General features: G+C 38.7%; 1 protein-coding gene across 3 annotated transcripts in view; it reads right to left on the bottom strand.

Annotated features, from left to right (window-relative positions):
• ATP13A4 (ATPase 13A4) overlaps window positions 1–12,748 on the bottom strand; it is a 136,854-nt gene extending 124,106 nt beyond the window's left edge. The window contains exon 1 of one of the 3 annotated variants that reach the window (XM_055407733.2): window positions 12,425–12,748. In XM_055407733.2, the coding sequence (XP_055263708.2) occupies window positions 12,425–12,487 (63 nt within the window). In that variant the 5' untranslated portion in view covers window positions 12,488–12,748. The remainder of the gene's footprint in view (window positions 1–12,424) is intronic. The other 2 variants (XM_055407726.2, XM_055407718.2) reach the window with 2 other exon arrangements.
• Between the last annotated feature and the right edge of the window lie 739 nt (window positions 12,749–13,487).

Raw genomic sequence — 13,487 nt, 5'->3', positions numbered from 1 at the left:
ATTTATGTCTTTCAAAAATACATACTGTTTAGTTATTATGTGCCAGGCGTTTTTCTAAGCATTGAACATACAGCAGTGAATAGTTGATTAATTATCTATGAGAAATTAAATACAAAAGTATATCCTCCTTGGGAAAATGAAAAAGTATTTTATTTGCATATTCTTTTATTTCAATTTGCCAATTAATTTATATATGAATCCTTTGTAGGCAATTATTTCAATGATGTTAACTCAAATAATTTTTTTTTCTGCTCTGTGATCTTTGTAAAATTTCAGAAGGAAGATAATTGGTTTTTTCTCCCAATGGTTTGAAAGCCCTATAATCAGGCATTTATTAAAGAATAGATACTGTAGCTGTGGCAAAGGGATTGGAATTTGTTACCAAGACATTAAGGAGTCTAGCTTTTATTTATTCCTCCTAGGGTAGACAGAGCAGGGGGAAGCTGCAAGAAAACTTTTCTGAAATAAATATGAAGTTTCCCTAGCCTGTTGCTCCAGCCCTGTTCACCCTTGCAACATGGGACTCCTTGTGGTCAGAACTGACCCTTCATATGCACATGATGTCTTTTGCCTGAAAAGCTTTTGGAAAAATAGAAGCATCACAGCTTTCTATTACGCACTTCCTCTCCTGGGTGGAGAATGGCAAAAATGGCATTTCTGAGTGTCAAAATCATATCCCTTCCTGCAGCTCCACTTGAGTCTAAATCTCTGCTTCTGAGAAGGGTTAGCCAATCTGGCCTTACAAATGCGCAGACCCTCCAAAAAATATGATTTTAAGAACTAGGAAAGACTTGTCTTTAAAAATATTCCTCTAATACAAAACACAGAGAAGATTTATATGCAGAGATATTTACTACAATATTATTAGTAGTAGCAGTAGAAAGTAACCTATGTATATAAGAATAAGGTAATCATTAAATAACATTATATAGTCATTAAAATAATGCTTAACTATTTTTAATAACGTGGAAGAAATACATGTAATAATATTAAGTGAAGAGAAACAACATAATTATGCGGTATGATTTCAAATTTAACTGAAAAAAGATGAAGCACAAACAAAAAAAGTCTGAAATATAAATGTATAAAATAAAATACTAGTGGTATTTGCCTTGGATGACGGCATCATTGTGATTCTTCTTTTATTTTTATATTGTGCACATTTTAATTATTGAATACAATAAAATTAATTTTTTTATAACAAAAATTATTTTATTTTATTTTTCATTTTGCACTGATGCATAGTTAATTAACAATGTTGTTAGTTTCAGGTGTACAGCAAAGTGATTCGGTTATGCATTATATATACATTTTCTTTTTCAATTTTTTTTCCATTTAGGTTATTAGAGAATACTGAGCAGCGTTCCCTGGTCTATGCAGCAGGTCCTTGCTGGTTATTTATTTTAAGTATACTAGTGTGTGCATGTCAATCCCAAACTTCCACTCTATCCTTCCTCCCCACCTTCCCCCTGGTAACCATAAATTCATTCTCTAAGTCTGTGGATATGTTTCTGTTTTGTAAATAAGTAAATATGATTAAACAAACTTTTAAAATCAGAAAAATAGCAATAAGGGTGGAGCTAAGGATTGTTACTAATTGAAGTAATTCAAAGACAAATATTATATGATGTCACTTATACATGGAATCTAAAAAAATAATACAAATGAACTTATTTACAAAATAGAAACAGAATCACTGACATAGAGAACAAACTTATCCTTACCAAACGTGAAAGGCAGGATAAATTAGGAGTACAGGATTAACAGATACACATGGCCATATATAAAACAGTTAAACAAAAAGGATTTACTGTATAGCAAGGAGATCCAACCAGTCCATTCTAAAGGAGATCAATCCTGGATGTTCATTGGAAGGACTGATGCTAAAGCTGAAACTGCAATACTTTGGCCACCTCATGCGACGAGTTGACTCACTGGAAAAGACTCTGATGCTGGGAAAGGTTGGGGGCGGGAGGAGAAGGGGACGACGGAGAATGAGATGGCTGGATGGCATCACCGACTCTGTGGACATGAGTTTGAGTGAACTCCGGGAGTTGGTGATGGACAGGGAGGCCTGGCGTGCTGTGATTCATGGGGTCACGGAGAGTCGGACACGACTGAGCGACTGAACTGAACTGAACTGAACTGAACAGGAAACTATATTCAATATAACAGCCTATAAAGAAAAGAGTTGGGGAAACGATATATATACAGAGAGAGAGAACATGATTACTTTGCTGTCCACCTGAGACTAATACAATAATGCATATCAATTATACTTCAATTTAAATCACTTTTAAAAATAAAAATAAAATTGGAAAAACAAACATATATTTTTAAAGCCCTTTTCCTCCTCTTCTAGATATGTAAAATACCTTCAGAAAAGCTCTTTTACATTTGCTCAGGCAAAAAAAATCACAGGGGATCTAACCACTTAAACTTTATTTGTTCAGTTCAGCTACACTACTATCTATTGACTAGAAGAGAAATTCTGTTTGTCCATTTGTACTTTTTTGTCTAGACCTTCCAATTCCCATTTATTTTACTCCAGGTAATTGCATCCAGTACTCCAATTTTCTTCTGCAAACCTCCTCCTACCATCCTCTGCTGATGTGCTTCATGTAGAATTGCCTCTGACCCTGACTCTTGGACTGGGAATGTGATTAAAACCATGATATTCTCCTGTCCACACTAATAAGCTTGAAAAGAGATGATCCGATCAGAGACAATAAGAAAATATGAGTCTTATTGCTCTTTTATTTTATTGAGAGAAGAGAAAAATTCTATGTATTATTGAGAAACAATTTTATTTTTTCCATTGCCTTAGTACCTGGAGATATGTAATGCTGGAATTGTTAGAAACCCCCATGCAAAGTCTGAGACTAAAACAAGCAGGACCAAATGGACAAAGGTCACTTACTTGTAAGTAGGAAATCCTCTCTGACACAAGCAAAAATGCATTGATGCTGGGTGGATCCTCTACCACTTACCAAGCTTGGGTCTACAAAATCACACTCAAGCAACTGTGAAGGGAGGAGCAAGAAACTCCCACCCAAGGCCAATGACAGACAGAAGTAGCTGCCATGGACAGGACGAACAAGAATATTGACAAAGCATCATTCCCTGAAGCCCAAATACAAAAGGACTGGCTAGGATCACCCCCTGTGCCCCTACTAGAAGCCTAGCAACAAGTCAAGTAGTAAAAAGCCAAGGAGCCCACACCAGTGGAGGGACAAGAGCATCACCACTTCTGTGATGCTGGCAGGCATGGATGGCTGAAAACTACAGGGGAATCTGGGTGACCTGATTCCAGAGCCTGTGCCTCTGTTCACTTCTATGCCCAAAAGATCAGAAAGCTATGACTTTTATAAAAGAGACCTGAAAGTTTTGTTTCTAACAAGTTCAAAATGAACCTTAAGTGTGAAACAGCAGCTAAACTAATACACACTACCTTGGGCTTATTTACTAGTTGTAGTGGTGGTGGTGGTGGTCGTAGTAGGGATAGTTATGGTTAGCAACAGCAGTAACAGAGATTGTGGCATTGGTAAGGGTGGTGACAGTAATGGCAACCAGGAAACTATTGGAGTTAGAGTAGCAGTTTTGCAATCAACCTGCCAAGTTTCAAGATCTGTTTCTACTGCTTCTTAGCTTCCAGATTTGGACAAATTATATATTCTTGGTACTTTTTTTTGTAAAAATTTGGTGTAACAACTTAATTCAGTTAGGAAAGAAAAAAAAAAGTTGTAATACTTGCACAGTCTTTAGTTCATCTTATCAGAACATTAAGTAACGCTGGTGTTCTGTGTAAGACATAGGCATGAAATAAGGTGCAGTACCTGCCCATACTAACTCACAATCTGTTGGAGGAGAAAGATAAACACATTATTACAAAATATGATAAAACACTCTATTATAAAACCCAGCGAAATTGCTATTGTAAGAGTTCAAACACATTTCAGGAAGGGACCAACTGTGACCCAGGGACTCCCAGATGGCTTAAAGAAGGAAGTCAGATTTGGGATGAGTTCTGATGGATGGGCAGAACTCTGAAGACCAGATATTAGGGTGAAGACACTTTCCTGGAAAATAAAGTATATAAAATATTCTGGGAAGAGAAAGAAGGCCATTTTAAGGTGATCAGAGAAAATGGAAAGTAAAAAACTATCTCTTAGAAGTGACTAAGGGAAAGACCTGCACAGGGGAATGTGGCACCTAAGCTAAGAGATCCTTATCATGCTTGGTGATCAAGCCTGATCTTGAGACTCAAAGTTTCAAAAATCCAGAAATTCAAAATCCTGCAGCCATGGTTCCCCCCAAGAAGCTAGTAAATTATGGAAATACTAAGGTGATTATAGTCTCAGCCAGAGCCCTGTGTGTACAACCACTAAAATCATGAAGTGTCCTGGCCTGAGGGACATAACATTTCTCTGAAAAGCTCGCAGCACATTTGGGCCTCCTTCTGCTTTTTATCTGAAGGGATATCTAGGGCATAACTGTGCTCATTGTCCATAAGAATAGCCTCAGGCTGAGGACAGATTTGAGGAGGCGATGTTCTGAGATGCCTTCCAACTCTACCCAGCTGTGATTTTCAGGTAATTCACCAAGGTTTACTTGATGGGCATCTAGAAATACCTGTAGCCCATTTAGATAGGTGGTCTCACTCTGTCTAGTCTTCATAAGGCTTTGAAACAGCCACAAGTATTGAAACTGGCGCCTAGGGGTGAATTTCCTCTGGACATAACGCCAAATCACCAACTCTTTTGAAGGCCAAGTCCCTATGCTCTGTATCCTCTGTGGGCCTGAGGAAGCTGTAGAATTCAGCCTTGGTTAATTATTTGTTGACAGTTTTACTCTTGGTTCCTTTATTCATGAGTAATTCATAAAGCAACTGCCATAAATTTCCAGTTACCACTTACTGTAACATCCCCAGATATGTCCTTCTTTTCATGACTGAAAACAATTCACAGTACTTTTAAAACTCAAGAATATCACTTAAATTTCTTAAGACATTTCACAGATATTTTATCCACTTGTTTTAAAACTTTTTGAAAGATATTTTCATGTGTGTTGGAAAGGACCCCAAGAAACCATCTGCATCGGTCCCTGGCTCAAATCAGTAAGGTGTTATTATCTCCATCTTTTAAATGAAGTGACATCAGAGAGAGGTGACCATGATCTACTTTAATAACGACAGAGCCAATACCACAGTGCTGGTCTCCAGATTCCTAACATGGTGTTTCTTTAAATTATGCCCTGCTGTTTTTCAACCATTAACAACTAAAGTAGTGTGTCCAAAATTAGACAAAACCAGAGGCAGTAAGCTGCATGTTTAAAGCAGGAAGCCAGGCTATAGCCTTCTATTTCCTGAGCCAGACGAAACTAGACATGCCATTTAATTTCTCTGTGCCTGTTTATTCATTTGTAGAAGAGAGATACTCATTCCTCCTAGGATGTTGAGAGGGTTAAAGAAGTCATTACCTTGTAAAGTTCCCAGTCCAGATCAAACACCATGTAAGTATTTGCTACAGCTATTGCCATCCTCACTCCCGACCTGTTCCTATTTTTCCCTGTAGGATTAAGTGATAGCACCATCTTTCTACCACTGGAAAAGTAGGAACTTTAAAGTCTTCCTTAGTAACTACTCATCCTGTTCACCCCTTCTCGCTTATCCCATGATCTATGGATCATGAAGTCTTTTTCATTCTAATTTCTAAATATCTCTTAAATCCATTCTCCACTCAGCATCCTCTTTAACAAGCTGTAGTTCCATCCTGAATCTCTTACCTGGACTGTTTCAAACACTCCTTCCTTGACTTTCCTCCTCTAAGCAAACTTCCTCACCTCTGATGTCACATCCTTTGGAAAGGAAGATCCTACCATATGAATTCCCTGTTTCAGATTTTCCAATGGCTTCCCCATTGTGCCCGTCAGGCTGATATCACACTAAGTCCAGCTTGATCATCAAAGATTCTAATTTAGTAGATCTGGAATGGGGACCTATGGATCTTTTTTTTTTTTTAATGCACTCTCCAACTTGATTCTGATTTGTTTTTTTCATGGATCAATGTTTGGGAATCTGTGGAAAAGACAAAATGTACATTCATTAGGATGTCTCATAAGGTCCTTCACAATCTGGCCTTAATCTACCCCTCCAGAGAAAATGAATGCCCTCTTTTCCCCTTGGATTGCTCTTTGACTGAGTTGTTCCTTCTTTGCACTCCCATGGCTCTGTATGCAAAGTCTCACAACAATACCTATTTCAGCATACTTTCATTACATTTCACCCGTAGTTGACCCAATTGTAGGACCAGCTTCATGAGCATGTGGCTTGTGCACTCACACAAGGCTCTGCTCTTGGAAGGATGCTCTGCTAAAGTCATCCTAAAGTTCTTAATAATTGTTGAGTCAGAGGTACCTCATTTTTATTTTGCACTGAGCCCCACGAATTACATACTTGGTTCTGCCCATTCATCTTTGAACTCCTTGAAAACAGAAACTGTTTGCTATTCACTTGAAATCCTCTTTGGTTAGCACAGAGGATGCTTGGCACAGAGGAAGGGTTTGGTAAATATTTGTTGAATTTATACATGAACGGATAAAAGAGTAGAATAAGGTATCTCACAGGAAAATAGTGTAGTATGGCTAATTAACTCCGAAGAATACGCTTTGTTTATGATTGATGGAGAGAGCAGTCAATTGATAAATTCACAAGATGACTGACAATCCCCAATAAACAACATGAATTTCCTAGGTTTCCCTTTATTCAAATCATCTCACCCTTTGAGCCCCGCTGCCTCCCTGTTCTTCCCCGAATACAAAATTGCAGGTTAAGGGAGCTTGGTGTTGTGCCATCAGCTATGCCCTGAGTGTTTGTGCCAAGCACTGTACTATAGTCTGGGGACTGGGGAAAGGGGAGACGGAGACCATAGAAAGGTGAACCAAGCAGGTCCCCTATTCTCAAGAAGCCATTAAATCTTACTCTTCAAGAGTTTCAATCAAAGATGAGTTGACTTCATGGGAGTTCTACAGCAATGAATCAAGAATAAAGACACTAGACTTGGCCAGTGGCCCGGCTTCCTGAACATTTCAGCTGACAAAATGTCTCAGTCTGAACACAATTCCTCCACTATGAGATCAGTGGGTTTGCTAGTTAACATTGGCAACCAACTCGGAGGTGCTCAACGAGCATAATAAATAAGTGGCTATTGAGGTGGGGGAGGTGCTTTTGCTCCCTGGTGTTAGGCAGAGTGAGCCCAATAATTGCTGAGGACAGATGTCCCTGACTCAAGCTGAAGGCACGACAGGACTTCCAATGTGGCAAAGACCACACACCACCCTGCTGCCATATTATGTGCCCATGGCACTAGCTTCTTGCTGCGCCCAATGACTTGGAAGTTCAGAAAGAGTTGCTCTTGCTTTTCCATATTCACTGGGAAAAGTTACCCAGTCTACTGGAAAATTTTTAGTTACCCAGTCTACTGGTTGATATAACATCAGTGATAACAGTAAGATAGTCTAGTAAAAATAAATGCTGACAAACATATAGATGTGTGATAAATTTCAAATAAAGGAAATGAAAATATAATATGGCCACAAAGTATCACTTTCACATTCCAGATGAGACAAAGGTTAAGACCGACAGTGCTCAACAGTGGCAAGTATGGTAGAGAAAGTAAGCGTTCTCTAACAAGACTGCTATTCAGAGTATAAACTGGTACAATCACAATCTTAGGGATTTCACATTAAAATCATGTATCAATCAAAATTTACAATACACATCCCCTTTAAAGCAGCAGTACCTTTTTCTAGGACTTTTCCCTGAGGAAATGCTCTGATGAATATGTAAAAATACATGCACAAAATTGTCCGTCACAGCCAAAAATTATTTAGAAATGACATAAGCATGCAACATGAGAGATGTACTTGGTTTAGTGTAGTCCATCCAAACATAATTTAAACATTAAAATGGTTATGTGAAGCTGTAAATATCAGAAGGAAAATATGTCCCTAATACATTTTAAGTGTAATGAAAAGGCCAGCTTTAAAAAAGAGTATAAGTGGAATGACTCCACTTTATATTTAAAAAATGTATTTATGATAATGTGTATATATTCTTTTAAGAGTAGATTGTGACCGTCTTTTGATTCAGCATGATAAAAGTACACATAAATGGATGATATCCAAATACAATATTCTTATTTGTTTTACATCCTTTTTAAAAAATATTTATTTATTTGGCTGGTCTGGGTCTTAGTTGCGTCATGCAGGATCTTCAGTATTCATTGTGGCATGTGGGATCTAGTTCCCTGACCAGGGATTAAACCCTGCCCCTGACTTAGAAGTGTGACGTCTTAGCTACTGGACCACCAGGGGAATCTCAGTATTCTTATTTTATTCAGGCATGTATGGAGGAGGGAGAGAAGTCTTGAAGAAATAATATGTGCTGTAGTGTATGGGTATAAAGTTAACAACAAGCCTTCAGGTGGGGCAGACAGAAGTTCTCTGCAGCACCTACTGAGTTCTATGGCATAAATACTCCCAACGTTATTCATTTCAGGCTACTAATGTGGCAGAACTGAGTGCAGAGTTGAGAAGAGATGCACAGTAGCATACCATTACGTAGTATTTCCATGACACAGATATAACAGATAAAAACAATTGAAAGAATATAGGTAGCATTAAAATATAGTGAAATGCTAGCAAGTGATAAATTCTGTATATGCATTTTTTATAAGTCTGGAAGGAGAGTCACCAATATAATAATATTGATCATGTCTGGTTGGAAAGTTCATGAATCATATTTACCTCATTCTTTACACCTTTTATATGTCGTTGCAACGTATTTTACAATAAATGTATGTTACCTTTATAATCAGAAAAAGTTTTCAAGGCTTTTTTTTCTTTCTTAATTGCTAAAATCCAGGAAGGAAAAAAATCAGGGAACACAATTTTTAAAACAAGTCTCAGACTTCGTTGGTGATCCAGTGGCTAAGACTCTGAGTTCCCAATCCAAGGGGCCCATGTTTGATTCCTGGTCAGGGAACTAGGTCCCACATGATAGAACTAAAGAGTTTGCATGCTGCAGTGAAGACGGAAGATCCTGCATGCCGCAACTAAGATCTAGCACAGTTAAATAACTAAATAAACCAACAAAAATATTTATTTAAAAAAGTCTCACTGGAACAAAGCACTTCCCCATGAAGGAGTCTGATTTCACTAGAGTGTAACTAAATATAATAGTGAATAAAGTTTGAATCAATTAAATCACATCTTTGTACAGTCACAGTATAAGGCAACAAGCACTCAGTGTTTCTAAGACCTTTCAAAATATAAATATGTAACATCTGAATTTAAGATCCCAGGCCATCTGATGCTCTCCCTTTACAAATAAGGAAACTGAGTCCTAAGACTGGTGGGTATTTTCCAAAGTAAGTACTACAAAGCTGATTATTAATAAAGAAACTCAGCACCTCTCCATTTATAAATGGTTTCTATAACTTGTGAATAAAAGTATATATTCCTCACTTATTATTTAATAAGAAGAGATGACCTCATTTGGTGGGGAGGGAGGTGGCAGTATTCATTCAACTGGTTAACTGCTGAAGCCCTGACTTTTATCTTTGCATAGACACCAGCTTATGATTCTGCAGAATTTTATATTTCTTCAAACACTTCTACATAAGAACCCTGTGAGACAAGTAAGAAAAGGACTACACCCATTTTATAGGCACAAAAACTGAGGCTAGAGCAGGCAAGTGGCTAGCCCAAGGCTAGTGAAAGCCTGATTTCTGGTCCCACTCAGGTGATGTCTGCCAGATGGTCTCCTTTTTGAGGATTCTCAGAGGCAGTCATTTGGGTAAATCTTCTCTGAAGTTCACTTTTCCCCCTTTCCTCCCTTATCCTCCTAACAATTGCTTTCTTCCATGGGCTCCTGTCTCAATTTACACTTGAGGATATTAATTTTAGGTCACCTAGACTGTCTCTTTAGTTTTTATTTTATTAGTTCTAGACTGGAAGATAGTACCAGGCATCATTAGGCCTGGACATATTCCGTTCTTCTTTATTTGACATGAAGGCTAAACTCTTGAGTGTTATTTTCCCTTGAAACTTGCAGTAATTAGAAAGCCAGAAACTATAAACACTTGGTGTGACACATTTCTAGATGATGTTGATTTGCTAAAAGGAGTTAACATTGAGGCCAAAGGAGACAGACTGACTCAGGAAATACAAACCATCTATAACAACAGATCCTGGGGGATCTAAGCAGATCAGATGCTCCTAGACTTTGTTCAGTTAAGGGAGGAAGTGTGTTCTTCTATTAAGAGTACCATATCCAGGACTTTCCTGACTACAGTATGGGTCCAGCCAGTACTCTGTGCCTCCTCTGTAGGGAGTGTGGGTTTGATCCCTGGTCAGAGAACTAAGACCCCACATGCCTTGCAGTACAACTTAAAAAAGAAAAGGAGCACTATATCCTCTGCAAAAGCTGAAGAAGACAGCACAGGGTGTAGTGAATACTAAGCTAGTTTGTGGGCAAAAAACTATTTTTTAAACTAAAAATCACTCTTAAAATGTGTGGCATACATTCAAGATATCTTGCTAATTTTTGATGTTTGCTGCTCTGGGTGAAGGGAGTGGGGTGGTGTGTTTAACATGGACAGTGTCAGACACAGTAATAGGCAGGTGGCCAGGTTTCTCCAGGCTGAGCAGGCTAGAGAGCTCAAGAGTGCATACTAATTGCTGCACCTCCGCTGAGGCTGGCGGCTAGATGACTCCTCTCCAGAAGACACAGTGTGCTTTCCACGTCAAAGGCCCTCTCCTAACTGGGCTTTCAGTTGCATGCAAAACTAAGCTGACATCCAAATGTGCTGACTGAGTGATGCCATTGTGAAGGTGGCCTACTGACAACATTGCTTCAGTAGAATACGTAGGCGACAAAAGGGAGACTAGTTTCCCTGGCACTAGAAATGTCCTGCCAGCAACTAGATGATTCTTCGTGACTCTGGAATGACAAGCTGTGGAAGAGAAGAAGTGAGTGTACAGGATAAGAGTAGTTGTGTTTCCAGCTGAGGATTTGAGGGAGAATAAAAAACCCTTAGAGGGAAGCAGACTTTTCCTTCTTGTGAATAATATTTAAAATGAGGATCAGGTTTTCAACTTAATATAGAGAATTTTCCTAAGTTTCTTAACATAGGGAAAACACTTTAGAGGGAAAGGCATGGATCAGGAAAAGGGATGGATCAAAAACATGGATCAGAAGGTCATTTCTGGTGACATTTGTGTAGGGCCTAAAGGCAATTGTTATTTGGTAGTCAAATCCAAAAGAAATAAGGAGACAGTTAAGAAAGCCACATAAACTTGGGAGACTTTGATTCCCTTATAAATGTTTCAGCTTTGATAGTAGAAGGGATCTACTTTTGAAGTTCCAAAAAATGTTGTTGCTATAGGAACAGGTAAGCAGATTAGACTTGAAAGACCAGTTTAGGAACAAAGAATTTAATAGTCAGGGCTAAAGCAATTAACCAAGAAAACAATTTTAAGTAAATATCTTTTGGGTTTGTTACTTATATATTTACTCCAGGAAAATAAAAATGCTACTGTAGAATGAGAATTTCACATTTTAACATTTTAATTACACCACTACTGGCATAAAAGACTGTGCTTACACAATTAGCAGAACGGCCTTATTAACAGAAGTACACATTTCTAACTCTCTCTTGATTAGATTGTAATTGAGAAATACAGCTTTAATTTCAGCAAGAGCATAAGAATCATCTTTGATTTTCCTAGTTTCTCAGATGGGAACATACCTAAAATAAAAGAGACTGTGAACTCCAGAAAATTTTCTGTAACCAATCTGTATGAAGAGAACAAGTAAAATTCTAGAAGTAAAGAGAAACGTACGTAGGCTGATAATTGTTAATATTTTTATCTGTTTTCTGCCCAGACATCTTTGTGAACACAGATACATGAGCAGAGAAGGAGGTCAGGACCCCATTGCCCTCTTACCTCACTGAAGATGTGCTAGTTTCTCCTATCCGAAAATATGCTGCTCCCAACATCAGGGATTTGCTAAAATTAGTAGGTTTTGGCTATACTGATGAGACTCGAAACAAATCATAAAGCGGCATTGTACTTCTCTCCCTTTCAATTCTACTTCAAAACGTTCTTGATAAAATGAATACAATATTTTTAAGCCTACCAGATTTCTGGTGTCAGAGGTTACATTTATGGGAAAGGAGGGTTTCTTGTACCTTGTCTTTTCTCACATAGTGCCAGAATCAAATCTCAGAGAAGTGTGTGTATGAGCATGTGTTTGTGTGTATGAGTGTGTATAAGCGTGTCAGCGTGTGAGTGTGTGTGTGTGAGTGTTGGAGGCTGGGCAGTGGAAATGGAAAGAGGCGGAATGTGGCTGGAATCTTACCATCTCATTTTCTTCTCCTTCATTGAGCAAAGCGTGCTGGCCCTTCTCAAAGTGGTCCCCCATGGAAAAGCGATTCCACTCCTCCCTGACCTTCCGCAACAGATGCGTCCAGGTTGAGTTTGAGCTCGCCCAGCCTCCGCCGCTCTCAGTCTCCAGCTGACTGAAAGAGTTAATGCGTTAACAACCCTCCAGGTTAAAACTCGCTCTGGAGCACACACCTTCTCTCAGCAAATGACAGTACTTAGCAAACTGAACTCCTCCCACGAGCCACCCTCTGCTTGGAGGAATTTCTGCCGGCTCCTGGCTAACTGCATTCTCTCTAAGCCGCTGTCCCAAAGGAGGCTGCTCCCATGCTGGTCTTTTTGTACCCAACTTACAGGGAAAGAACTCATTGCCTGCACAGTGCCTGCCAGCCCAAGACATCTGACTGCAAATCCGGCGGGACAATGCAGAGTTGGCAGGACCTCTCCGAGGAGTGGGGAACAGGCAAAAGGACTCCCAGATTCCTTCACAGATACTAGGGAACTGTGTAGGAGGGAAGCTAACAGAGCTGCAGATTTTATTTGATTCATGAAAGCCCTAATCCATCGACTTTTAATAGGATCTTCATTCATTTTGCTTACAAAAGGTAAAAATTATGACTAATCCTATTCAAAAGGTATTTGAAATCACATTTTTCTGTGTGTGTAAAAAAATATTCCACTCAATGTGTATGTGGAATTAAGTTTGCTTTTTTGAGAAACTTGCAGGGAAAAAAAATGTATAAGCAAACTATACCATGCCGTCTCCTCTCACTAAAATACTGGTGGTTGAACTCATTAGGAGTCTACTCATTTTTAAATTTTTTTCAGACATTCATTCAACATGCATTATTTGAGCACAGAGACTACATGTATAAATCAAGTCATATTTGCTACCCTCCAACTGATGTAAGGATTCGAATACACAAACAAATGTGGTAAAAGGTGTTTAGTTATTTTGAGAGCTGGACTAGAAGACTAAGATAACTATCAGAAGTCCCAGTACTGTGGAAGGAACACACATTCATGTCTGCTCTGAAAGA

Source organism: Moschus berezovskii, chromosome 1 (genome assembly GCF_049115385.1).
Source record: "Moschus berezovskii isolate FMDL1 chromosome 1, NW_MosBer_1.0, whole genome shotgun sequence".
Classification (NCBI taxonomy): domain Eukaryota; kingdom Metazoa; phylum Chordata; class Mammalia; order Artiodactyla; family Moschidae; genus Moschus; species Moschus berezovskii.
The sequence above is the reverse complement of the archived record's forward strand: the minus strand, read 5'-3'. Positions and strand labels throughout refer to the sequence as shown.